General features: G+C 42.0%; 1 protein-coding gene and 1 long non-coding RNA gene across 2 annotated transcripts; both read right to left on the bottom strand.

Annotated features, from left to right (window-relative positions):
* Nucleotides 1-1,381: 1,381 nt before the first annotated feature.
* Nucleotides 1,382-27,753, bottom strand: LOC140694593 (trafficking protein particle complex subunit 9-like). Its single transcript, XM_072957760.1, has 4 exons — nt 27,712-27,753; nt 27,149-27,272; nt 3,705-3,918; nt 1,382-1,579 (listed from the first exon to the last, which is right to left on the bottom strand). The coding sequence occupies exons 2-3, from the start codon at nt 27,263-27,265 to the stop codon at nt 3,766-3,768; spliced, it is 270 nt and encodes an 89-aa protein (XP_072813861.1). The 5' UTR covers nt 27,266-27,272; nt 27,712-27,753; the 3' UTR covers nt 1,382-1,579; nt 3,705-3,765.
* On the bottom strand, nt 5,603-8,594 carry LOC140694594 (uncharacterized). Its single transcript, XR_012070177.1, has 4 exons — nt 8,393-8,594; nt 6,829-6,975; nt 5,963-6,196; nt 5,603-5,867 (listed from the first exon to the last, which is right to left on the bottom strand). It is a non-coding gene; the product is annotated as an uncharacterized lncRNA (long non-coding RNA).
* Nucleotides 27,754-27,788: the final 35 nt, after the last annotated feature.

Raw genomic sequence — 27,788 nt, 5'->3', positions numbered from 1 at the left:
AGATTCCTCATAAATGAAGTCATATGGCATTATTCTTTCTCTTTCCACCGCACTTCACTTAGAATGACAGTCTTCAGGTCCATCCATGTTGCTGCAAATGGCATCTTTTATGGCTGAGTAGTATTCCATTGTAGATATGTATCACCTCGTCTTTATCCAGTCATGTGCTGATGGACATTTGTGTTGTTTCCATGTTTCTTTTTCAATGTCCCTTCTGGCAGCAATTACTGATTTTAAATATTTTCCACCTTAAAATCCTTCCTGAAGGGTATGTGGTAACAGGAATCAAAAACAGTTAAAGCACAGGGTTGTTTGTGATGCGCCCTGGGGGCTTGGTAGGAAGGTTTGCGGAAAGGATTTCAGATTCTGATCCAACGATTCCTCCTATTGTAGCCCTGCTGACCGCCTCTCTCACTGCCTGCCCTACAATTCTGACCAGTCCCTTCTGTGAATCCCACTGTATTGTGCACAAATTTTGTCCAATTGGTGTCATCCCGTAGGGACCTTCGGTGAGGCACCTAAGCTCCTGTGTAGGTTTCTTCCATCAGCCCTTAACTTCCTTGGGAGCCGGGACTGTCTCATTGCCCCAAGGATCCCTAATGCCTAGTGAGAAGCCTGATACAGCTGGTACTTAACGAGCACATGGGTCAAATGGAAAAACGTGATCAAAGAAAAGGCTCTCGTTTTTCAGACATGCCTACTTGAGTACATAGGGTAAAATGACATCTCTTCTGGGATTTGCTGTCAAATACTTCAACAAAGGACAAGGCAAAGAACAAAGGTCTGAATAAAGGAAATACGGAAAAGTCTGTGAATTCCTTAATCTGGGTGACGGGCTTATTGTTCTATTCTTATTGATGTATACTTAAGTTATTTTATAATTTTACTACCATTAGCTGAAGAGCAAGTATTAATACATATTAACTGAAATCCTTAGAGCTGACCAAATTTACCCCACACAAAATCCTTAATGTCCTAGTAGTCTGTCTTACAGAAATCTTTTCCCACAAAGACAAGAAAAAAGGGAGACAGATCCGTGCAGTATTTCCACGTTGTCAAGAGACCCAAGACCGACACAAAGTAAGAGATTCGAAAAAAGATAAAGAGGCTGAAATCAATGTCCTGAAAACCTAGCCAGGAATTCTAAATGGCCCAACTTAACTAACCTCAGCACTGCCGCATCAAGAAAGGGGTAAATAGCACCTAGTCGAATTTTTTTTTAAATAAATAAATAACGACCCAGTTCCTACCACAGGCAATTATGATAAGACTGAGTATAAATTCTAACACCAAATAGTGTACAAATTATAATTTCTACTTGATTCAAACTGCTTCTTCTTAAAGAAGAATCTGAATTCTTTTATTCTTAAGACATATTTGTGGCATATGTCCTAGTGATAAAATTTTCAACCAGCTTGTATTCAAAAAGTTCACCAATGTGAGAGTTTATTACATCAACTATTGCTTTTTGGGAAACCCATGTGCCTTGTCACTCTCTTTCATAAGATTTCCTGTGGAAAATTCAATCCCTCATTCAGGAAAGGGCTGAACAAACGGTCTGATGGAAAATCTTCATACACTGCAACACAAGAAAATGAAAATGACTGTGAGCAGCCCGTGAAGCCGGCAGACACACACAGCGCATTGCTGTGTTCCCGCCTCGACTTTCTGTAAGCAGCAGGGAAAAGGTGCATCTCAAGAAATAGTCATAAACACTTTTCAGGACCTGAGCACACAATTTCACTTTCCGGGTTTAGTGGGCTTCCATTTAATTCTATGAGAAGTGTTTAAAACAACAGAACAACAGCTGAGATAGGGTTTAAAGTAACTTTTATGTCTTAGTGAAAATAAAGCCAGCTGATAGTTATCATTTTTAGATTATTTGATCTCACTCTCCTACTTTACCTCTCCAACCACCTCACAAAATGACGGTGAACGTCCCCTCCTGGGTCAGAAGGCTACGTAGAAAGTACCAATCACATGGAGGTGTGCTTTGTTGTTTTATTTTTCAAAAGAAACATGTTTCATTCATGTGACTTAATAATTAAGATCAAGAAACAAACTCTATTCAATAAATATTAGCCAACACATGTCGTCATAGCTGCTCATCAGGTTTGGCCCCATGTTACACACATTTACATGAACATCTGCCATGTGCTGTCATGGGACATGGTGAGTGGGGACAGAGTCTCTGCTCTCACAGGGCACACAGCCTGGTGGGGGGCCGGTGTTCAATCATTGCCATTTTTTAATGTACTTACAAATTATGGGAAATGCTATTTAAAAAGAACAAAATGAGTCAATGAAAGAGAAAAATACAAGGACTGTATTTAGGCTGAGGGAAGACAGGGAACCTCTTTGAAGGGTTGACACTCCACTGAGACCCAAAGGACAATGCCGGTGCTGCAGGTGAAGGACAGGGACACACTGAAATAGGGCTGATATCCAGAATATACCCAAATCTCTTTAAACTCAACAAGAAGAATGAATAACCTGATTAAAAAATGAGCAAAATGCCTGAACACACACCTCATCATAGAAGGAATCTAGATGCCAAAGAACTCTATGGAAACATGCTCCACAGCATCTGTCATCAAGGGGATGCAGACTGAAACAGCGAGGTACCACTGCACAACTGTCAGAACTGCCAAAACGCAGAACACTGACAGCACCGAATGCTGGTGAGGACGTGGAGCGACAGGAATTCCCATGCATTGCTGGTGGGAATGTTAAATGGCCCAGATACTTTGGAAGACGGTCTGGCAATTTTTTACAAAACTAAACGTACTCCTACCATATGATCCGGCAACTGTGCCCCTTGGTGTTTACTCGACAAAATGGAAACTTATGTCTACACACAAATCTGCATACAGATGTTAATAGCAGCTTTATTCATAATCACCAGAGCTCAGAAGCAACTAAGCTGTTTTCAGTAGGTGGATGGATAAATAAACTGTGGTCCAGCCAGAAAATGGACTATTATTTGGTGTTAAAATGGAATGAGTTATCAAGGCATGGAAAGACATGGAGGAACCTTAAATGCATATTATTAAGTGAAAGAAGCCAATCTGGGAAGGTTCTGCAACTGTCTGATTCCAACTGTATGGTGTTCTGGGAAAGGCAAAACCACAGAGACTAAAAGATCAGTGGCTGTCAGAGGCTAGAGGGGAAGGAGCAATGAATGAGGTGCAGCACGGAGCATTTTTAGGGTCACTAAGACAGACTACTCTATATGAGGCTGTGACGGTGCATACATGTCATTGTACATCTGTCCAAACCCACAGAGTGCACACCACCAAGTGTAAATCCTAGTGTCAAGTATGGGCTCTGGGTGATGATGACGTGTCAGTGTAGGTTCGCCCATTGTCGCAAATGCACGCTCTGGTGCAGGCGTCAATAGTGAGGAGGCTGTGGGGACAAACTGCAGTTCATACACCCAATCCAGCCCCAGGCACCGCTGTGAATAAAGCTCTGCGGGTGTGTGGATTGTTCGGCCGCTCTGGCGTCTGAACAGCAGAGCTGAGCAGCTGCACCAGAGATCAGGAGGCTTGCAGACTCTGAAATACTTACTTCCAAGCCCTTGACAGAGAAAATTCTGCTCAGCCCTGTTCTACACGAATCAGAATTCACCCTGATGAGACAGGACAGCAGGGCCCAAACCAGGCATGGTTAATGTGACTGAAGCAATGTTTTAGTTCCAACACCTTTGCTGAAGTCCTGCAGGTCCAGTGACAGAATGTAGCCAGGAAGCGTCTGCAGGAGGAGTCAGTAGCAGGTCTTCCCGCCAGGCTCTGGGATGCCGGGGGCCGCGCGCTGCACGGGGGCCACCCGCCTGAAGAAGGCGGACTTGCAGTGGAAGCCGATCAACTCATAGAGCTCGGAGAGGATGCTGCACTGCTGAATTCGCTCCTCGGAACGCTGAAGCACAGGGAGAAAAGCAACAAGCATCTGAACGAAACATGTAAGTGAACAAAGACCCGGAATAAAAGTTTTCCCTTAAAACAGAGACCCGATGACACAGGAAGGAAGAGGAAGGCTGACTTCGTGCACTGACGGGACCGGATGCAGAAACGCAGGGAAGCAGCGCAGTGCAGATGCTCCAGACCCCTCCGGGCCCCACCTCTCTGCGTTCAGCCTGTCCTTTTACTAGAAAGGCCTGTATTCCCTGAAACAGAGGAATCTGATAACCACACATGAGAAACAGAGAAGGGAAAGAGGAAAAGGAAGGGAAAGTAAAGGAACAACAGTTCATCTAGACCCTAGGGTTTGGACGGGACTTTCACCAAACACACAACTTCTCAAAGCACAGAGCACACAGTGAGAGGCTGACAGAGTGACTGCGACTTCTGCTCCTTAAGCAGCAGCTACCTGCCAGCACACGCTGCGCCCCTTACTGAATCATTACAATCATCTCAGAAACGATTATTACCCCGGCTCACAGGCAAGGACATCTGAAACTCGGGGAGGAATTATTATCATCCTGGAAAAAGTCCCCTGACCCAGAAGTGTCAGAGCCTCCAGTAGAACCTGGACTAAAATGCTCCGGTTCACCACAGGCCCTGAGGCTCAGGCTGAGGCCATGTCAGGTCTGCACGGGCCCAGAGCATGAGTCTGTGCGACAGGGAATGCTCCCACTTGAAGTGCCAGGCCAAGACACTCAAGAACCTATGAAATGGAACCAAATCCCCAAACTAATTTCCAACCGACTGCCCTGTCCGGGAGGACTGCTCGGCACATCTGCGCTGTCACCTGTGCACAGGCTGAGCAAGGGGCCCAGAGAGTGGCATGACGTCCCAGTGGAAGTGGCTTGGAGACCACTTCATCACAGGAGAGACTCTCCCGGATTCCAACGTTAACTCTCCATTCCATTTCCAACTGGAAAGTAAGTTTAGACTTGTTTTCCTCTCCTAGAAACAAAGAGAGTGGTAACATCAGCAGGAAACTCAAGACAGAGGAAGTCTCCTGGCCATCTGGAAGGATAGGCCCGGGAGGGAACAGAGACAGGGATCAGAAAGACCCGATTTCCAGTCCAAAGTCTGCACGTCACTCGATTTGACAGTTACCGTATTAATACAGGTGATAAAATCTAATTATGATTCTTGGGAAAACTAAATGAAATAACGTATGCCACTAGCATAGGTCTAAAATCCTCCATGAGTATTCCAGAAATGGACGTGATCGTGGTTAGTTACTGTCTGCCAAGTCTTGGGTGCTAAGACCACATCAGCCAGCCAGAGATGTGACGGAGAATGCCTCACCAGCCAGCAGCCTTCTCCAACTTGGAAACTCATAGTATCTGAAGAACAGGCAGTGGTGGATGCTTTGGGACACTCTGGAGGTAGCACTCCAGTGATGACATTAAAAAGCTGTGGAGAATTTAGAGGACCATGCAGTTCAAATACAGAATACACATTCCATGTCTACCCACATTGATCTCTAGCTATGATGATTCAGAGAGGAAATACATATTCAAACTTACAACAATTTCCCACATAAGTGCATCAAAACTATTTGGAAAGAATGTAACTTTCTTTAGATCACAAAGCGGGGATTACAAGGTTTGTTCTAAGAGCCCTACTTGTAAAACATCTGCTAACATAACTGGGTCCACTATCAGTCATCAACATTCGAAGAGAAGGATGGAAAAGAACAAAGCCAAGCTAATATACTCCAGTCTTTTGTTGGGTTACGATGTCACAGAGGAGATGGACAAGTCGTCAAGGAGCCACTCTGCCGTGATCACGGAGCCGGGGAACGGGATGGGCGGCAAGATGTATGACGCAGCTGCAGCTGTGCCCACGCTTCTAGGCAGGTACCCAAAGTCACCTCGACAAGGTGTCAAACGCTTGTGCCCACGTCATCATCACCTGACATGTATTAAAGAGAAATGAAAACCTATAAACGGCCAATACCCTTGGTGGGTACACTGTCCAAAGAGCAATGTCACAGTTTGACAACTGACCATCTCAGTTCCCTGGGATTCATTCTTGGAGAACCTTAAAAACCACTCCTCTGTCCTCAAGAAGTGCTGCCTACTTGCCCTATATTTGGCTCAGGGATACAGCACGTTCACGTGGTCTTTAATGTCTGCACAGCTTTGACTGTCTTTCTCCAGGTTCACTTGTCCATTCTGAAGAGGCCTGAGTTAAGTCCATCCTCTGTAAGATCAATTCCCTCCAGTGACAAGTCATCGAGCCTGCAATTAAAAGCCAACTGAACAGGACTGTCCTCAGCTAAAAAGTTCACCCACCCTTCACTGCTTTCTTAATCTCCTCTCCTGGCTAATTGCAACAGACTAACACCTCCCTCCACCCAGCTCCCCAACTATGACAAACAGAAAGTAAGGTCCATCAAAGAGGAGACAACTCCATAGTCACCTCTGAATTCCTAGCATATAGTAATGACAATAAATAGAACTATGATTATGGCTTCTTTCCTTTAAAAGCTTTCTGGTTATTTAAATGAGACCTTGGAAGAGAGGTGTTTGGGTCCAGTATCTTGATCCAGAAGACTCTGGAGGTCTTTTTTGGAATGGCTGTTCACTGATTCATTCAAAACACAACTTCTCATTCCTGGAGAAGCTGTGATTTTCGGCCAGGAGTTTGTGGTCACTCTCATGCCAGAACAGCTTTAAACTAAATCCTTACCTTGGATTTGTTATTTTCCCCTGTTCCAAAAAAAATTGACTTTCCTTATTTTCTTGCCTTGAGGAATGTTTTTTTTTCTTTCTTTCTAATTCACCCTTTAGTAAAGCAGGCTTCTCAGGATGTGCTTGGCCTTACATAGGAACAGCCATCCAACTCCCAGTGTCAGAGGCCTGGGGCTCACCTCCGACCCTCATGTCAGGGCAAGTGAAACTCAGTTCAGGAGCCAACCAGCACCCCGGGGATTCTAAGGCTCGTGTATCTCCGAGAATTTCTGCTTTCTGGTTTGTCTTGGCTTCTGAGGATTTCCCCTCACTTTCTTGACAATTAGCTGTGCAGCATGAAAGATGAGGAAGGAAGGTTTTATTTCTTAATCAGCATTTTAAGGAACTTGTGTAATGAAGGTTTTCACAAGTTTCTAGAATCCTCCATTGCCAAGACAGAAAACACACTAGATATTTTCTAAATTTAGGAATCATGTGCATTTTTTCTTTGCTTTAGTTTTCTTAACTGCTAACAGACATTTTTTAATTAAAAAAAATATGGCCGCTAATAGGATAGAACATTGAAGGGGCAAACAAAATTAAAGGGCAAAGACAGAAAAATGATAAGTACTCTACAAAGTTAATAGAATACATACACTATGGATCAGATCAGCAATTCTCAGCAACAGCTAATTGAAACATGACCATGAGGTAAAACTTCTCTCCTGTCAGGAGATGGCCAACAGAAAATTGAATTAAAACAACAAATTAAAATTCTAAGTCTGGCGAGGTATAGAAGGCTACCAGCTACATGTGTCTTCTTCTGGAAAGGAGGGAGGCTCACCAGCCCTTTACTGTGGGGCCTGAGCCCAGGGGAGGGCGGTGAAGTGAGCTCTGTAAGTACCCAATTAGCAAAGTGAGTGATGAATAAAGAGACGTGAGCTTTAATGACAGAGATGATACTACTATTCACTTGTCCTGTAAAGTATGTCTTCACGTTCAGTGATCAATACCTCGGCGTCCTGAGGGATTGAGATTATAGGAAAATGCACAGCCCGGGCCCAGACCTCCTCTTTGAGCTCGTGACACTGCACTTAGATGTCTCAAGGGCACCTCCAACTCTACCTGCACAGAGCTGACTTCACGGATCTCCTCCCATAGCCGTCCTGCCCAGGAACCCTGGTCGGGAGGGGAAGGTCTCACTGCCTCTTCCAGCTCAGGTCCATCACTCACAGATGGGCCTGGACCCCTTCTTCAGGGCCCAGATTTCCTCAGTCACTGAGTCCCACCACCCACACCTGTCCTACCAGGTACTCACTGGCACTCACTCAGCACTGACTCTGTGCTGGGGTCCATGCTGCACACTGTGCACATGTTATCTCACTCAATCTCCACAGCAGTCCTAGGAAGTGGGTACATCACTGCTTCAATTGATTAGATAAATTGTTTCACTTCCTTGAGTGCATCGTTCAAAGTGACACGGCTACCGAGCCAAAAACCTGGGACTGAAAACCACTTGAAAACTGAACACTGCTACACCTCGCAGCCACCCTACTCTGACTCATCACATCACCTCCTGCCGAGCCTACTAAATGTTTGCAAGCATTTTACAAGCACAAAAGTGATCTACGAGAGCACCCCACTCCCCTACTTAAAATCTGTCAATGACGGTCCACTGCCCTTAAGGGAAAGCCCCACCGCGCCTGAGCACAGCCCAATGGCCCGGCGTCCTCGTTCCCTGAGCGGCCGCGCTGCCTCACCCACCACGCAGCTCTACACGTGCCGTGTCCAGGACAAGGATGCTGACTCCGTACAACCTGGGGCTCTTCTCACTCGAACAATGATCACCCTCTTCAATACTGACTCTCAGAAAAATGTTTTCTCTGGATGAATCAATATCTTTTTCCTTACAACTTCCAGTCATTGATAATGAGCTTCCGCCAAAAGAGAGAAGAACTATTCCTCAGTCTCCTTATCTGAAAAGTGGGAATAACAAGGAAATATGTGAGGTTTTAAGAGAAATAATATTCATGTGAGGCTGAGTGACAATTCCCAACATACACTAAGCACTCAATATGTGCTTACTTAATATTAATAAGAATAGATTCCATTCCAGCAAACTTAAATCAATGTTTTATGGCTTTGTCCAACAGACTACAGACAAACTGTTGGACGAACCCCTTTGAGCAGATCAGCACAAGCGTCCTGGGAGAGGTAAGCGTTGGCTCCAGTTTCAGGGGCAGCCAACCAGCACTACGGGGCGGGGGCAGTTTGCTCAAACTCTTACATGTTGCTTGAGCATTTAGTTGTCGTTATTGAATAAAGACAGGTGTTCTTTAGTCAAAGCTCCTGAAACATAAATCTTCAAAGATTGATGCAAATTAGGTTTCAAGTACAACATTCTCCCTAGGAATTATTTGAAAATCATAGCCTTAGCTCCTCTGCACATCAAAAGGGCATGTTCTTAATGTATCTGACTATATACACTGAAAGGATTGTTTAAAAGAAATTTAGATGAAGCCATCCTAAATAAGCTCTCAGTATTATCTGCACAAAGCCCCACCCAAGGGTCTCATTTCTCACTTCCATGTAGGTGTTCAGGTTGCTTAACCTGGGTCTTGCTTTCTTATAACACGGGTGAGGGAATAGTTGTGGATAGATTTATGTAGCAAATATATACCTAGTGTATTTGCTGTGTAGGAATCCTAGAAATAAACAAATTGATATATAGTCCCACCCTTAAGAACCTCAGTCTTTCCATTTACAACAGCATTAAAAATAAAATGGGAGACACATTTAACAAAAATTTACAAGGTTTGTACATTGAAAATTTTGAAGTCTCACCGAAAAAAATTTTAAAAGATCTACATATATGGAAGACATCCCATGTTCAAGGAATGGTAGACAATATTGTTAAAAATATTAAGACTCCCCAAAGTGATCTACAAATTCAATGGAATCCCTATCAAAATTCCAGCTGTCTTCTTTGCAAAAACTGATCCCAAAATTCATATGGAAGTGCAAGGGACCAAGGTCAGCCAAAACAATCTGGAAAAAGAAGAGCAAAGTTGGAGGACTCACTTTAAATGTTACTACAAATCTATAGTACTCAAGTCATTATGGTACTGGCATAAGTTTGGATACGTAAATCTATGAGACACAATAAAAACTCCAGGGGGGGAAACTTACATTTACAGTCAGTTTTCCACAAGAGTGCCAACAACACACCATTGAAAGAATAGTCTATTCAACAGATGGAGCAGGGTCACCTGGGTATTTGCAGGCAAAAGAAAGAATCTGGAATCTTGAACCCCTATTGTATACAACAAATAAAAATTAATTCAAAATGGATCACAGAGAGAAACGTAAAATCTAAACCTATAAACTTTCTAAAAGAAGACATAGTATAAATCTTTGTGGTCCTAGGATAGGCTATGCTTTCCTAGATATAATACCAACAGCAGAAGTGATAAAAAAAAAACACAGATAAACTGGACTTCATGAAATTTAAAACCATTTGTTACAAAGGACATCATCAAGAAAATGAAATGAAAGGGGAAGGGGGTAGCTCAAGTGATAGAGTGCATGCTTGGTAAAAAAAAAAATGAATAAATCTAATTACCTCCCCTATAAAGAAATTGTTTTAATGTTTAAAAAAAGTAATATGAAACGACAATCTGCAGACTAGGAGAAAAATTTTGCAAGCATATATCTAATAAGAGACTAGTATCCAGGATATAAAACAAATGCTTACAACTGAACAATACAAAGAAAATCGACCCAATTTTTAAATTTGCCAAGGATTTAAATAGATACACAATTGGCCAATAAGCATATGAAAAGATGCTCAGCATCACTAGCCAAATCGAAATCAAAATGAGATCTCATCTTACACCCACTAGGATGTTTATAATCAAAACATGGGCAATAACAAGTGTCCGACAGGAGGCAGGGAAATGGGAACCCTCATATGCAGCCAGTAGAAAGAGACAACGGTGCAGCTTCTTTGGAAAAGTCTGGTGTTTCCTCAAAAGGCTAGAGTTATCATATGGCTCAGCAATTCCACTCCTACATATAGTGTCATCCCTCAGTGTCCTCGGGGGGTTGGATTCAGGAACCCACCACCCTGGATCCCATAATCCAAGGATGTTCGAGTCCCTTTACAATCAGCCATCTGGATCCATGAAGTGGAATCTACAGATATGGTGGGCCAACTTTACAGCCAATAGAATGAAAACATATTCTCACAAAAACTTGCACATCAATATTCATAGCAGTATCATTCAGAGTAGCCAAAAGTTACAAACAATATCCATCCATCAATGAATGGATAAAGAAGATGATCAAGAATAGTCCCACAAACTTTTGGTCATTGAATCTTTGACAAAGGAGCTGAGAAAATACAATGGAGTAAAGATAGCCTCTTCAGCAAATGGTGTAGGGAAAACTGGACAGCTGCATATAAATCAATGAAGTTAGACTACTCCCTCACAGCATACACAAAAATAAACTCAAAATGCCTTAAAGATTTAAACATGTAGGCAAGACACTTTAAACCTCTTAGAAGAAAACAGGCAAAACATCTGACATACATCTCAGCAATATTCTCCTAGAGCAGTCTACACAAGCAATAGAAATACAAGCAAAAATATATGTGGGATCTAATTAAACTTACAAGTTTTGCACAGCAAAGGAAACAGTAAGCAAAATAAAAAGACAACCTATGGAATGGGAGAAAATATTTGCAATGAATGAGACTGACAAGGGCTTAATTCCCAGAATATATAAACAGCTTTTACACTTGATAAGAAAGAAAAACAAACCATTCAATCCAAAAATGGGCAGAAGATCTAAACAAACCTTTCTCCAATGAAAACATACAAATGGCCAATAGGCACATGAAAAAATGCTCAATATCACTATCAGAGAAATGCAAATCAAAACTACAATCAAGTATCACCTCACACAAGTCAGAATAGCCATCATTCAGAAGTTCACAAACAATAAATGCTGGAGAGGCTGTGAAGAATATGGAACCCTCTACACTGTGCTGGGAATGCAGTTTGGTGGAGCCATTGTGGAAAATAGTATGGAGATTCCCCAAAAGACAAAAAATTGACTTCCATATGACACAGCAATCCCACTCCTGGGCATATATCCAGAGGGAACCCTAATTCAAAAAGACACCTGCACGCCAATGTTCACAGCAGCACTATTTACAATAGCCAAGACATGGAAACAACCTAAATGTCCAATGACAGATGACTGGATAAAGAGGTTGTAGTATAAATATACCATAGACTACTACTCAGCCATAAAAAATAATAAAATAATGCCATTTGCAGCAACATGAATGGACCTGGAGAATGTCATTCTAAGAGAATTAAGCCAGAAAGAGAAACAAAATTACCATATGAGATCGCGCTTATGTGGAATCTAAAAGAAAGAAAACAAAACAAAACTAAACAAGACCAACATCTACAGAAAAGAAACAGGCACAGAGACATAGAATGCAAACTATGGTTACCAGAGGGGAGAGGGTGTCGGAAGGGATACATTGGGAGTTCAAGATTTGCAGATACTGACTATGTATAGAATAAACAGCAAGCTTATACTGTATAGCACAGGGAAATATATTTACTAACTTTTAGTAACTTATGTTGAAAAAGATTATGAAAATGAATACATGTATGTTCCTATAGAACTGAAGTGTTGTGCTGTAAACAAGAAACTGATGCAACATTATAAACTGACTAGACTTCAATGAAACTATTTTTAAATACACCAAAAACAAAAAAAAAGAAAAAAGATATTATTAAACCAAAAGAATAAATTAATGTTTCAGGCTACAACATGGATGATCCTTCAAAATGTATGCTAAAATAAGCCAGACACAAACGGACAAATACTGCCCTTTTAGGTGAAGTGTATCTAAGTGTTCATTGTACTACTCCTGTAAATTTTCCGGAAGTTTGGTCTATCAAAATAAAAATAAAGTGTACTATTCATTAAAAACATTAAACGATTCCTCACAGGAGGACTTTAAATAATAAATGAAGAAATGCATGTAAAGGTCCTGGAACAACACTTTGCATGTCCACAGTCACTGCTGTCACTGTTACTCAGAGGGTGGTGCCAGCGCTGATGAGAGCTGCCTCCACTCACTCCCCTGCAGACAAGAGTGAGGGCCTGGGCTCTGACAGGCAGGGGAACCGAGAACCTGGGTCAGATACAGCCACGCCCCAAACTCTGCGGTACCCAACTTTCTTATACAAACTGCTACATGTAACGTAAACACGCTACAGGGATGTATCTTACAACACAGGGAATACAGCCAATGTTTTACAATAACTATAAATGGAGCATCTATTGTACACCAGAAGCTTATATCATATTGTAAATCAGCTATACCGTGATAAAAAACTAAAAAATAATTTAAAAATTGTATCACTTTAGTATTCAATTCAGTTTTTAAGTAACTACTAAACAGCTTAGAATGTATAAATGCATTTAAGTGTGATAAGATTGTTTACATATATATTTACTTTCAGCCTCCTGCTAAAAGAGAAATTTAACATTTTTTAAACACAGCTTAACAACAGTAACAACAAAAAGACAAAGGTGAGAGTGAAGAGAAAATGGAGATTCAATACTTAAATGAAACCAGGGGGAGGTAAATTCATAAAAACGGATGCCATGAAGTCAGGGTAAGTGTTAAAGGCCGACTAGAAATTCAGCTGTAAGATTCCTGGCAGCTAAAGCAAAAAGAAAAAGATGACGGGGCGGGTGGTAGAGCTCAGTGATAGGGCGTGTGCTTAGCATGCACGGGGTCCTGGGGTCAAGCCCCAGGGCCTTCACTAACAGATAAATACACCTAATTACCTCCCCCCCCACAAGAGCCTCAACGAAAAGATAAAGAGAAATTTCTTTCCTAAAAAACCTGATATTAAATTTAGAATAAATACTTAAAAAAAAGAAAAATAGAAAAAGATGAGTGACACAAGCGATAATGCCCGTGAGATATATCTGAGGTGGCTGCTGGAAGGTCCCCATGTCCCACGAGCGAAAATCTGAAACATTCTTCTCACCACACAGAGTCATCCTCAGCCCACCCCACACCTCTCCCTGTTAAATGCAGGAGCACAGGCAGGGTCAGACCTTTGCTCTCTCTGTGTCATCACAGTGAGACAGGATGGAAGGGGGCAAAGCACAGCCATTCAAGGAAGGCCACAGCAATTAACACCAAAATGGTGAATGATTCAACCCCCAATAGGCCTTGAGGCTAAGGATGAAGAGATTTAACTTCTAGCAGATCTTGAGCTTCATTATACACCCATTGTAATAGTAACATGGTGAATAACACACCCCCAGGCACAATGGCAGTCCCAAGACTAGCCACAAAAGGTCAAAGGGTGGGAAATGGCCAACTCCCTGGGAATTCCATCCCCTTGCCCTTAGGCTGGTCCTTCTACTTAAGAGCATATGAAACCACCAAGCCCAGGAAAACCAGCAACACAGCGCAGCCTCGCGGTCACCCCTGTCTCTCCCTCTTCGGAGAAGGCCCACACACTGTCTGTGGATTGGGTACCTACTTTTAATCTGAGCATCAAACCCCCACACCTCGTGGTGTTTCTCTTGCCGTTCAACGTATCTCTCTGAATAAATCTACCTTTACCCAACACTGGCTTGCTCTTGAATTCTTTCCTGCACGAAGCCTAGGACCAACATCTGCCGAGGCACATCCCAGGGGCCCAACCAAAGCCTGGGACACAGCACTTCTCATGCTCCACTTATTTTTTCTTGTATCAACAGGACTGGGTTGTAAAGGGAGCTCTGAGGCCCCAGCTAAGGGACAGAAGCAGCCCCCAGGGCTCGAATTGGCGGGCAGCCTCTCCCCCAGCAGGGGCGCTGGGGTCGGCCCGGTTGTCTGTGGTTCCTTGTTGTGCTGACTCCCCATCCAGAGAGCGTTCTCCCTAGGCCTGTCCCCACAAAACCCTTCTCTCCAAAATACAAGCACATCATGTCACAATCCTCTTGTTCAACCAGGAAATGCTCAGCCCAATTTTTCCTTCCCCAGTAAAGAACCTAACTGTCCTCCCTCCCATCCCACCATTTTTTCTTTGTCAGAACTCTGCACTCTCCTCTCACCATCCTGAACTCAGGTGCCTTGCTGGCTGAGACGGAGATGTTTCAGTCTCACACAGCCTTCGTCCTTTCACTTTCCCCTTTCTACCTTAAAAAGCCTTTCCTAAGTCTCCCACCCCTCTGATTCTGAACATCAAAAAGTGCTGAGGTTACAGTCACTATCTGCATACCTCCCAAGCTTTGGCTAGGTTTCCTTTGCAAGGTCTTCATTAAGGAGCTGCATCAAGAAGTTTAAAGAGGTTATTCTTACATCTGAGCCGAGAAGCCTGCATAAAATTGAAATGGCTTTGAAGAGAGTGTAAACCAGGGACAGAGAGGTCGCAGGTCCTAGTCAATAATGTCATGAGGCAAAATGTTCTTCAAAGGCTCAGAGTGGCTTCTGAACACGGAGTCGGCAGGGAGGAGGTGCCAGGCAGTGAGGGGGGTGAGTGACACAGGGTACGCTCCCCCAGCTGGGGAAGAATTGGATTTTTTTCAATTTTTCCAAATAATTTCTTACTTCCTTTTTCTCCTATTGTCACATACCATTTCCTACGAATTAAGAGAATCAATGTCAGTCATTTGGGCCACTTGGGAGAAGCTACACGATGCCATTCACAGGGTTGGGGCATGACAGCCAAAACAGTCTAAGTTGAAAGACCAATGGCCGTATTTCCAAGGTAACCACGGGCATGCAACAAACTCCCCAGTTTCAATGACCTCATCTCAAAGGTGGGGCCAATAAAACTACCAAGCAAGGTGCGTGATGATTGTGGTCGACATCTGTTTACTAGCTAAGTGCCCGTGACAGCTGCCGTTAATGGGGAATGAGTATGATCAACGAGGCCCAGTCTACCTGGTCACACCTGCCCTGCCTTCCTGCCTTGGTGCAGGAGCGGAGCTTGTTTAGCTGAGATGAACGCCCCCAGAGCAGCCCCGACGGGAAATCTCCCAGCTCTGCACGGCGAGGCGTGTTCCTTTCCTTCTCAGAGCTGATCACAATTTGCAGTCTTCTGTTTTTATGTTTATCCCTTTTGTAACTGCCTCCCCTCCGGAGTTTTTGCTCAAGCAGCACAGGGCCAGGTGTGTCTTGCTGCCTGCTGGATATTCTGGGCTGGGAGACAGCCGAACCCACATCGTGCTCTGGTGCTGAATGGAGAGGGCAGAAAGCACAGGGGCCCATGCTGAACTGAGGCCCTGCACCCAAAATTATGGTCTGAGTTTAGGCAAATTACACAGTCTTCTTTACCCTGAGATTCCTCATCTGTCCATGAAAAGAACTGCCCATGGCACACAGAGTTACAAGGATTAAAGGAAATCACCAAATTCACAAACTATTCAAGGGGCTACCAGTGCATCCTCAACAGACAAATGCTGCCTTTACGGCTCTGACACACGCCAAGCGGGAAAGCCGCACACAGTGAACACTGCTAAGTGCCAGTGTGTTAAGTGCTTCACGTGTGCTATAATACTCTTTACAACTTACAACAATCCCAGGAAAAAACGAATATTATCATGCCCATTTCACAGATTCACTAACAAGTTAAGAGAGGTTACATACTAGTCCAAGGCCCTATGGTGAGGAAATGGTGATTTAAAAATGAATCTGGGCCCAGGCCTGGGCTCCATCTCTCTCCCATCCACCTGACCACTTGCCTATGAAATCCACCTGTCCAATACACAAGTTTGCAGCCGGCCAGCTCTTAAATGCAATGTGTGCCACCGTTTGTCAATGTTGGTTAATTACCATTAACTGTTCTCAGAAACCACTACAGAAAAGAAAGGTGGACTCACGTCCCTGCCCACAAAGAAGAGGAATTCTGCCATGCCTTCTCCTGTAATGTGCAGAAACCCTTCCCTACACCACTAAATCCAAATGTCTGCTTCCTCCATGTTTATGTTTGCACAAGGCTTATTAAAGTAGAAGGAACCTGCAGTAATTCGGTCTCGGCTGCCTTCCAAGGTTGCAGATTATCCATAATCAGTCTGTGAGCTAAAATACTACAATGTGAATGAAAATATTGCAACCATGTCAGTAAACAAAGAATGCTGAAACCAAGTCATCAGCGGCTGCCAACACACCCCAGCAAGGACAGGCCTGCAGCCCAGCCTCTGCAGCCACTCACCATGGTGCCCTCTGAGCAGACTCAGAATAAGAAAGGACAGGATACTGGCCCTAGATAGCTAGGTGCTTGTCTAAAGAATGAATTCCGAGTCCAAATGTTTGCTTCCTCCCATACATAGAAAAGCACTAAATTCTTGAACTTGAGATACCTGGCTTTCTTTAGATAAGAAGCAGTCTTTTATTGTTCCAACTTCCTGGTCTTTGTTGTAAAGCTCCTATATATCCTAGCTCCTCCTCAACCTCTTGGGAGCAGTCCCTCAGGGTGATCTGAGAAGATGTCATCTGGCCTTCAGTCCTCCTGCCAAATAAAACATAACTCTTAACTTTTAGGCTGCACATGTATTTCAGTCAACAGTTTTGGAAACCATAAAGGGACCCAGAGCAGATTTCTCTCTACCTGAACTCCCCGAGTAACCGGAGCCTTGGTACCAGCAGTGGCCCTTTGTGCCCATCCGCCTCCTCGGGGAGTCCAGATGAACCTGGGTGAGTCTCTCCTGGTTCTAGGATCTCCCATATTGGTTGATGATCCTGAGATTTATTTGGCGGTTTTTCCAGGTACCTGGCCCTCCAGTTGAAAGATACTGGGGGGAATTACCCACCTAGTGGGGACATACTGGGTGGGGCCTGGTTGAAACATAACGGGAAATAGCCACCTTGAATAGACGTCCGAAGTGGGGCTGGTGGAAACATACCAGGAAAATACTCACCCAGTGGAGACGTCCTGAGCGGGTCCAAGTTGAAAGACACTGGCTTCAGGACTGAGTGGTTAGGTAAGAGGCTGGTCTAATGTTTTCCTCACTTTGGTTACCTCCATTGAATTTTTCGGGATAAAAGTAAAACTCTTATGAGGAACCTTTCAACTCCAAAAATGGGACCCTCCTCCTGGCTGGTAACAGCTTTCTTCCGTGACAGAGAAACTTGCAGGAATGGTAGGGGCAAAGACTTCATGCCATAGAGTTGTCCCTGTGGGAAATCTTACTAGCAATTTTATTCTGAGAACCCGACCTTACAATGGGGGATAGAATTTAAAAAAAAAAAAAAATAAAGAAAAGAAAAAGAAATAACAGATTGCCAGCCTCCACCTAATACCCCAGCCAGGTTTATATACGTACAAGACTTACAACATTATTTGGGAATTAGAAAAAAAAAATCTCACTCTGAAAGTAACTAACCAGGCCTGATATAAACAGTTTTTGGAATTCTGAAGTTATAAAAACGAAATCCCCTTTAGGGGAAACTTGGATTTCTCTTCCTGTGTCCTTGAATTGTAAACATTTTATCTTTCTCCGAGTGTTTTATATGTGTGTATGTATGTATATATGTGTTTCCTTTTTTTAAAGGAAACCTTGGACTCTGCCATGCAAAAGGTACAAGTATTGTGTACATATGGTGGCCACGCAAATAAATTGGGATTCTCAACAATCCTTTTGTAGTACTAATTTTCAGACATTTTGCCATCTTAACCTTTGTTGCATCAGCCTGGGCCACAAAGGCCTCTAGCTTTTGGAGAGTAAACTTTTGAATTTTATTTAGGCAACACCCCCACTCTCATGTGGAAATGCATCTTCATCTTATTGGTTTAAAATCACGATCTACATATATATAAATTGATGGCCATATGATGGATCCTTTAATTTGGAAAAACTTTTAAATTGGTGAAAGTTGAAAGAGCTCTCATTATAAACAGCTGTTTTATTGGTACCTATTAAAATCAAGTTTAAAGGTAGAAGAATATATTTAATGGTTAACCTAAGAACTTAGTTTAAAAAAAAAACTGGTTTGAAATGCTACATTTGTGTTTTTCCTTTCCTATCAATGGTTTTAGAGATGCTAATAAAAACTTAGAATAATTAATGTTAATTAGGCTGATAATTGGAAAAACGATTGTAAAAATGTCGGAAAAAAAGATAAGGGGCTTATCCCAAATGGATAAATATTTTTAAATGGTTATTTTGAATGAGATAAATAAAATGGACATTTTTGGATTTAGATACTAGGTTTTGATACTACACTACGTAAAGTTAAGAAAAAGGGCCAAAGGGATCACCTACTGCCCCCAACATTAAAGTTCAAACAAGTCCGTTTTATTTAACACAGTTTAAAATATATGTATTTATAGGGCTAAAATATAAATATATATATATATATATATATATAGACTGAAATACTTGATCAATGATTGGAACAACAGACCAAATAGTCAAATTAAAAATTGAGAAGGCCCTAAGCCCTTTGGCTCAAACTTGGGGATCCTAGAGACTTTTCTATAAAATTAGATACAATGCACAAACACACACACACACAAAAAAGCATCTGGCACTCCTTCTAGAAATAGGAATTACTGATTAAACCTAATAAATATAAAAATTAAAGGTATAAGATTTAATAAAATTGAGATAAAAGTTTCTAAAATTGGTATATTTAAATGGGCTTTATATAAACTTTCTGCTTAATTGTGTTGTGGGATAGATATGTTTCAATGGAAAAACGCTTCCCTTCTTGGTATTATAAGGCTGGGCCCATATCTGTCCCTCAGAAAATATTAATTGTACAAATAAAGGAAACCAATAGAGTTACATGAGCCGTCCAGTATAACGTAAAACTAAAAACTAATATTCAGTGGCTAATAAAAACATATAATAAGAGGTTTACCCTGGGTTTAACTTATAACTCAAGGAAAAGAGGCCTTACTAAATGCGTTATGCAAGCTTTGGAAGACATGATAAAGTAAACCTTAAAGTTTTAAAACATGGAATTCTTTGTTTACAGCTCTTCTCACTGATACAAAAAAGCAAATTAAGGATATACAATTGGGACTGGGTGACAGAGCAGTTCTCTGGGGAACTGGAAGCGTGTGTCTTTGTCTTGCAGATCAGAAATGTAAATTCACCAAACAGTGACCTAGGACTGAGCCTAATTAGCTCAATGAGATAAAACTTAAGGCCAAGAAATTTTTGGCATTTTAGAACTCAGAACTCTGACGGGTCCTTCAGACTTTGTCAAGAAATCTTAAATGTCTGTTTCACAAATAGTAAGCCTTAGTGATTTGAGCAAGCAAATTCAGCTTACTCCAGCTATTATTATACCTATCTTATAAGTAAGTTTCAAAGTGAAGCTATGAGATCTCTAGCTTTTGTCGTTTTATAAGCCTGCATGCACATTATAGACGTGAGATATTTCTACAGCTAAAAAAAAAAATCAAAGTCAAAGAGCTCTGCTTAATTGGCATAAAAAATAAGAGATTACAAATGAAGTATTTTTAAAATAGAAACTGACCAAATTGAATTTCAGCTTCACGTGAACTGGAAAGTATTCAATATTAAGATAATATTTGATATTGTTCAGTTTAAGTAAGTTCTAATTAATATAAACATCTTTAAAGTCATCAATATTAACTATAATACCTTTACTGTACCTAGGTTTAATGAAAGTCAAATAAGATCCTGTTATATCTGTTGCAGATTTGTCAAGAAAAAAATAATAGAAATGTGGTGTGGTAAAATTTTAAGTAAATTAAATGCAAATGAGATGAGAGCTTTGGGTTCATTTTTAAAATGTATGCTTAAGATAATCTCTAAATGATTGGTATCTTTAAATTCTAGAGATGTGCTAAATTAAGTTAACTGATAGGATTTTACTAAATAGCTATGCCATTTTCAGATAAAATAAGATTGAAATATGAATTACTTAACATGTAACTTCTTCTTACAGAGAAACTAAAGGTGTTTAGAAATATTAATAAATGGTTGGTGCCACCCTGAAATAGTCTCTATTATTAAGGGAATGATCTCAGAATCCTAGGAAAGTAAGAGAAATGTGTAAAGGAAGATATAAGAATGGAATTATATTTTGTTAAGGAAAAATAGTGACTTTCTCCTGAAGCTGGTTACTTCTGAATGGAAGAGAAAATAAGGGACACACTAATATGAGTATAGAAACTGTGGAAGGCTTGTGGAAGAGGAACCCTGAGGAAAGAGTTTTGTACGTGGTCGGAATTGGCTAAGTTTGCAATGAACTTGGGCAAAGTAAATGAATCTTAGAAGCAAGCTGGTACAAGACTAGATTTGGTTTTTTCACTGTTAAGAGGACAAAATTTTCTTAAAATGTTAATCCACTTTCAGTAACAAATTGTAAAACTTCTTATACCACTTAACTGATCTGTTCTGCCTTTACCTTTGAAGTATTTTCTTGTTAATGAATAAGTACTTCTTTACAGTGAACTATAAGTTTATCTGACCAAGTGTTCTCAAATCTTTTAACAAGCTACCCAAATATCAATTTCCAATTAAAGTTCTTTTAGTCTCCAGTTAAGTTTGGGATGCTACAGAGGGCCCCTGAAACATCCCAAAGAGAGATTTTAAACTAGTAAGTTTCATTTGGCATGTTAAATAACATGGTATTGTCAACTGAATAATAAATCTTCCTAGGTAATATTGTATGAGAAAATATTATTAACATAGATATTCTAGAAATTATATGGACTCCCTAAAATTCTGGTATATCTGAAATGTTACCAGTCATAATTCTGGTTGTAGTGATCAGGTTTCTTTATTGATTATAGTGTAACTGTGTTTAACCATGATTTTAAATCTTTTGTCATTTATAGACAGTTAATTGTTTTCTTCTGATGGTTTTGCAAAATGCTTTCTCTTCAAGGAAATTTACTGATTTCTAATAAATTTCAAACTATAACACTGAACTAAACTGGGTATGAAATTTTAAAGGTCTAATGAAAACTCTGATTAAATGAATTAATTACATGGGACTGAGTAAACTGGTGAATATGGTTATAATTTTTGATTTTGTCTGAAATACTCCTGGCTTTTAACCTGTTTCCCAGACATAAAGAAACTATTCTCCTTAAGCTAGTTATGATTCACAGCAATTTGATAAATTATACCTATGTAATCCGACTTGGAACAGTTATCTTTTCTCTCTATCTGATCCCTCAAGAGACTAAAAACTCTTAGGTCCCCAGTGGCTCTATCAGACAAATGAGGAAGATCATCCCCTAACAGATATAGGAATCTCAAGGTATTTTAAGGATTTTAAAGAGAAAAGGATTTACCTAAATCTGTAAGGCAGAAACCCATGACAAGCCCTTGACGTGGCTTTCTTGGCCTTAGGAAATCTTATTAACATTCTACCCTGAGACTCCTTATTAAAAGTTCCAACACAGCCAATTTAAAAAAGCCTATATGATCAAATAATCAGACTTAACTTGTAAACAAGTTAATCTTCATTTGGCTATATTTGAGAAAAATGAGGGTAACTTTAGAGAGAAAAAAGATTATATTTTAGAGGATATTAAATTCTAGTTTTGTTAATTGAGGTCTATATTTACTAAGGCACTTCCCAGATCATTCCTTGCTGTTATGTCACATTGCTGTAAAGTTTAATTGAATTATGAAAAGGATACTCTAGGTTTGTTTCTGAAGCTCAGTAATCTATCCTTGGGTAAAGTTCCAATGCCCCATGACCTGCAGCCAGGGGATTATACATACTGGAACAGGCATGACTTAAAAAACTGTCTCCATCCTGAATGGAAGGACCCTTTATCAAGTACTCTTAACTAGACCATACAAACCAAGGCTGAAGGAAACGGACTTTCAGATTCATTTCCTATCAGAAACAGACCCTACAGTGCACTGGCCTATAGAGCACTGCTCACCTTAAAATAATGCCCAAATGGAGTAAAAGCTACCAGGCCAGAATGAGAAGAAGACGACATCTGACGTAGACAGCTGACCCAAGACAACGGACCATGCCTGTATACCAATTACTTTGATAATTTCTCCTACCTTTGATTATGAACTACACCTATTGTTAAGTTTATGGTAAATTACCTATGTCTAGTACTTCTGTGTTACTTTGGTGGGTTTCCCTACTCAAAGGCTCTAACTAGATAGCCCTCAGAAACGTTATTCTAAAAAGGAAATTATAGTTCTCTTTAGGCCACTGTTGATCTTACAAGGTGGGTGACCTCACCTGGCCAAATAATACCTGCTCTGACCCTGCCCATAAATATGAAATTTCTCATAAGGTAACTCAAACTCAATTAGTAACACAAGAAAAATTTTAACCCAAAAATATAACTTCTTGGCTATTAAATTCTTACTCATGACTTTATTAACGTTACTAGCTGTATTACTTATATCCTGTCTATTTTATAAAATTGTTGTCTGTTACATTTCCCTATGTGTAACTAGGCCTACAAGATTGATGATGGCTAAACATCTTGAAGAAATAGATAAAATTTATAGCCCTGCATAAAATAATTGTTATAGTGTGATTCTAGGTATGGGAATGACCAACGAAGGGCGAACATTTCCTGGATCATAATACACTAGTAAGACAGGAGATCCAGAGAACTTTTAGTATGAACAGGGCCTGATAAAAACACCTAACACCTTGAATGGCAGTTCAGAAGATTCTTCACCTGAACTAGGAATGAGCCATCCTAGCACCGTGGGACAAAATAGGTCATGAAATGTCTCTCAAAATATTGGTCGAATTTAGGACCAAGGGGGAGCACTGTGAATGAAAGTACTACAATGTGAATGACAATACTGCAACCATGTCAGTAAACAAAGAATGCTGAAACCAAGTCATCAGCGGCTGCTGCCACCCTCCAGCGAGGACATGCCTGCAGCCCAACCTCTTAGCCACTCACAGTGGTGCCCTCTGAGCGGACTCAGAATAAGAAACGACAGGACACTGGCCCTAGATAGCTAGGTGCTTGTCGAAGGAAGAAATTCAATGACCAAAATGTTTGCTTCCTCCCATACATAGAAAAGCACTAAATTCTTGAACCTGAGACACCTGGCTTTCTTTAGATAACAAGCAATGTTTTATTGTTCCAACTACCTGGTCTTTGTTGTAAAGCTCCTATATATCCTAGATCCTCCCATACACCTTGGGAGTAGTCCCTCAGAGTGATCTGAGAGGCTGTCATCCCGGCTCGAGTCTTCCCGCCAAATAAAACATAACTCTTAACTTTTAGGCTGAACGTTTATTTCAATCAAATCCCAGAATAGACAAAACTCATCAATTCTGTCATGGAACACACGGGTTCAGGAACCAGAAGCATGTTCTAGTCCCAAAAACTACGGGTTCCTCTTTCTACCTGTCATTATACAATCCCACCAGAACTCATTACTTTGCTGTCTGCTCATCTGGCATCCAAACTCAGAGAAGAGTCAACTCAGCAGAGCGCCCTACTGGGGAGAACCCCCCGCAGCAGCACTGCGGGCTGCCTGCCCTAACGCACGCTCTGCTGACCCCTAGTGTCCTCCGTGGAGACCAGGCCAACAGAGCTGTTCCCAACAGCTGCAAAGTCCCACAAGTTAAATAAATCATTTTGTTTTATACGATATGTTATGTATATACCCATCTCTGAAAACAGCTTTGCCAGAAGCCCAAATCTTCAATATTATTCTGCAAAGGCAAATCCGGTCCCCAAGGGAAAACAAGTCTTAAGACGACGCTAAGGCCTCCAAAGTCCTCTCCACGACCATCAACCAAACTGCCTGCAGGTCTGCAGCTTCAGCAGGCTACATGTCTGCTTTTAAAGCAGTCCCTTCCTGTCCTCGTGTGCTACAATGTCCCTCTACACCCTCCCATCTCAGGGTAAGTGCAGCCGCTGCAGAACCTTGCAGGGCAGCACTGACAGGACTGGACACAGAGGATCAGAGCTAAACTAAGCCTTCTGATGACACGAGCTGGTCACTCTGTCACTTTACACATCAAGATATATAGAGAGAGAAGTGGGGTGATATTGCTCAAAGTCACACAGCTAATAAGTTGAAAAGTCTATAACTCTGCTACTCCCTCCAGCGAGACGCCCCAGTTGGGACGCCCACAGGGTTCTCTTGTGCCTGCCTGACCAGTCCTTTCCTGTCACTCATAACCCACCACAGGGTCAGACACTAGCCTGCCTTTTTCAGCATCTTTTCCCTCCAGTCTCTCAGGAACAAGGCTGTTCGGGCCACTGTATGACTTCCAGCTCCCCAAACCCTCCGTGCTCAGGCTGGTCTTGCCTATGCATTCGGCCACCTGTACAGAGGATCTTCCTCCCCTGCAGGAGGATGTTTCCACTCTCCGCAGGGACACCAACTCAGGGGAGCCCTCTTCTCCCCCTCAGCATGGCAGGTGTCCCAGGCCACATCACGAGCTGCCCCATTAGGACTGTGGGTGCCAAGGTCTGCTAATCAGACCAGCAGCCTTAGAGCCAGGGATCATGCCCGGGCCACCCTGCAAACCTACTGTCCGCCTCACAGCCCCCAGCCAGCAGGTCACCTGGAAGTCACAGCAAGTGCCCCACCCAATCCAGAAGTCTCTTCATTTGCCAGCACCACTGATGACTGGTTTCCAAACTTTGGTCAGTTTCGCACAAAACAGCAGCTTCCGCTGTGAAGCGGGGGGGCTTTCGCTTCTGCGTCCCATCCTTACTGGAAACGTCAAGGGAAACCAAAAGGCCTTTTCTCAACCATTTTCTGATGACACCCTCCCACCCACAATACTCACATTCTCAACAGTTTGGGTCCACTTGATCTTGTTTCCCTTATGCTAAGGGGCTCAAAACACTGCAGGATTCTTTCTCTTTTGAGGGTATTTGTACTCAGTTTATCGGCTTAATCTGTTTTTGTCTCTCTCTTCAGTATCCCTAACAGTTGCCACTTCTTACTCCTTTCAGCAGCCTCCCTCCCAACATCTAGTCTAGGAAATCAGCTGTGATGAGGGGCCCGGGGGCAGTCACAGAAGATGCAACTAAGGCACAGAAAGCCTACAAAATTTGCCCAAGAAGATCAGCCTCAACCCCCAACATTGTGTGCCCCGTCCCTCTTTTTAACTCTTATGCTAAGCAAGCTAACTTTTTGTAGATTATGTTTATAAACAGATGAGGTATCAAAATACATACAAGGACAAACATCAACTCTTAGATGTTCATTAAATACACTATTTAGTTTCCATTTATTTTATTTCTATTAAAAAAAATTAAGAACCTCTGCAGTCAATATAGCAAAAGTTTACAGGGCTTTAAATCCAGAATATAGAGGTGTTAAGTCTGTCATTACTCATACTTATTTGTATGTTCACAAGACAAAATGATTTGAAAGTCTCTCTCCTCTCCCCCTACACACTACTGGCTCTCACCAGAGCTCCCAGATCACACATCTAACAGCCTTTCACTTTACCCAGAGCTGAACTCTTTAGTTCCCCCCCGGAACTCCCTCTGCAGTTTCCCTCCTCAGAGCACAGCATGACAATCATTTACCTCATTAATCCACACAGAAACCTGGGCCTTACTCCATCCTACCTTCACAGACAGCATTCATCCTTTCCTTTTAACCATCTAAACATGTCTTCATTCTGTTCACTTTTACCCACTGACCGTCCCACAGCTCAAGGGGAAGCCACCAACACTGCCCACCTGGACTCACGAGTCTCCCAAGTGGCCCCACAGCCGCTCTCCCCTACTTGAGACAAATGGGATTGTGTCACTCCCGTGCTTTTAGGACTCTTTTCAAACCCACTCTTCTTAGAAGAAACTCCCAGTTCTTCACCTGGTGAAGGTCTTTACCATGAAACTGTCAGCTCAGGGAGGGCAGGACACGCCCTCTCCCCTCGGCCCCGCCCTCTGGCAGAGCATCAGCTTCTGAGGACCTGCTGAGCTACACCAGCCTGTTTTCTAAACCTGGTCTTGAGTTCTTGGCAAACTGCTTCACTTATGTACACAAATCCAAGGAAGATAAGAAAGATTTTAGATGTTGAGCTAGACTATTGATTTGGGGATTTTGCACTAGCAACCTGCAAGTACATGTTCTAATGATTCTGTATTCTTAAAACCATACCCAGATTTAAGTAGTATTTGTGGAATATCTTCGAAGTAAGAGGGACTGTACTTTTACAGGCTTTATATTTTATAACATGAACAACCCACACAGGGTCACAAATGGAACTGCCTCACAAGTGACAAGACATGTGAGAGGCATATAGAAACAGGTCACAAAGATGGTAAGAGCAAAGTTGTTTCTCCAACCCCCGAAAAAATTCCTCAAAGAACAGAAAACTCTGAATTTTGAAAGTAAAATACTATCATATAAAGAAATAAAATAAATAATCCTCTTCATCAGGGATTCAAGATCTGACTCCAGAATTTTTAGCATGTCATACTGAATCCTAGCACAGGAAAATCAGATGGACTAGTGGTGAGTAAGTTTCAGAAAAACTGCAGTAATTCCTCCACTTGTAAGTGGACATACACTCACCTGTCGAAGGTGAAAGTAAACCGCATTCTGGAGAAATTTGGAAGCTTCCAGGCTCTGCTTCTGGATGGCAAGGACACGGACAGCTTCGAAGCATGCTTCTAACTGAGTCACCAGCATTCTTACACTGCAGGAGGAAAAGGAGGCCCTCAGTCAAGAGCTTTGGGGCCGTGTCTCACAGGCCGGGCCTCGGGGACTCAATGCCCAGCAGCAGCCCGGCCCCAGGCGAGGACCCGCAGTGTGGCCCACCCAAGCAGGTGGGGCACTGTGCTTGAGAAAGCCCATCCCCGATGTGGGCAAGAGGGGCTGGTGGGGTTGTTTGAACATATAAATGCTCACAGAAATACACCTACACATAATCAATTGATACAATTAACAGGAGCAGGCTATTTAATAAAATTTCAATTGTCAGTGGTAATTTTATCATTCCTTTTCGTTTGTCCCCTGCACTCTGAGACAGGCTTAGGCTCTCTCACACCTGCAGCTCTGATGCAATAGTTGTGAAGTTATTTTACTTTGCTGCAAGTGTCTTCGTTCCCCGTGTCGCTGTGACTGTCGTCTCTTACACAGTCAGATGTCTTCCTGGATCTCTCCCTGAGTTCCTTGCTCCTGCTTTTCAGATCCTAAGATAAAGGGCAAGGGA

The sequence above is a fragment of the Vicugna pacos genome, unplaced genomic scaffold (assembly GCF_048564905.1).
Source record: "Vicugna pacos unplaced genomic scaffold, VicPac4 scaffold_65, whole genome shotgun sequence".
Taxonomy (NCBI): domain Eukaryota; kingdom Metazoa; phylum Chordata; class Mammalia; order Artiodactyla; family Camelidae; genus Vicugna; species Vicugna pacos.
This window is presented reverse-complemented; position numbering and strand designations above follow the sequence as displayed.

Excerpts from the sequence above, each read along its gene's own strand:
- LOC140694593 (XM_072957760.1), bottom strand. The coding sequence starts at position 27,265 with ATGCTGGTGACTCAGTTAGAAGCATGCTTCGAAGCTGTCCGTGTCCTT. Across the intron at positions 3,919-27,148 it reads TTTACTTTCACCTTCGACAG|CGTTCCGAGGAGCGAATTCA; the intron begins GTGAGTGTATGT and ends CCTGTGCTTCAG.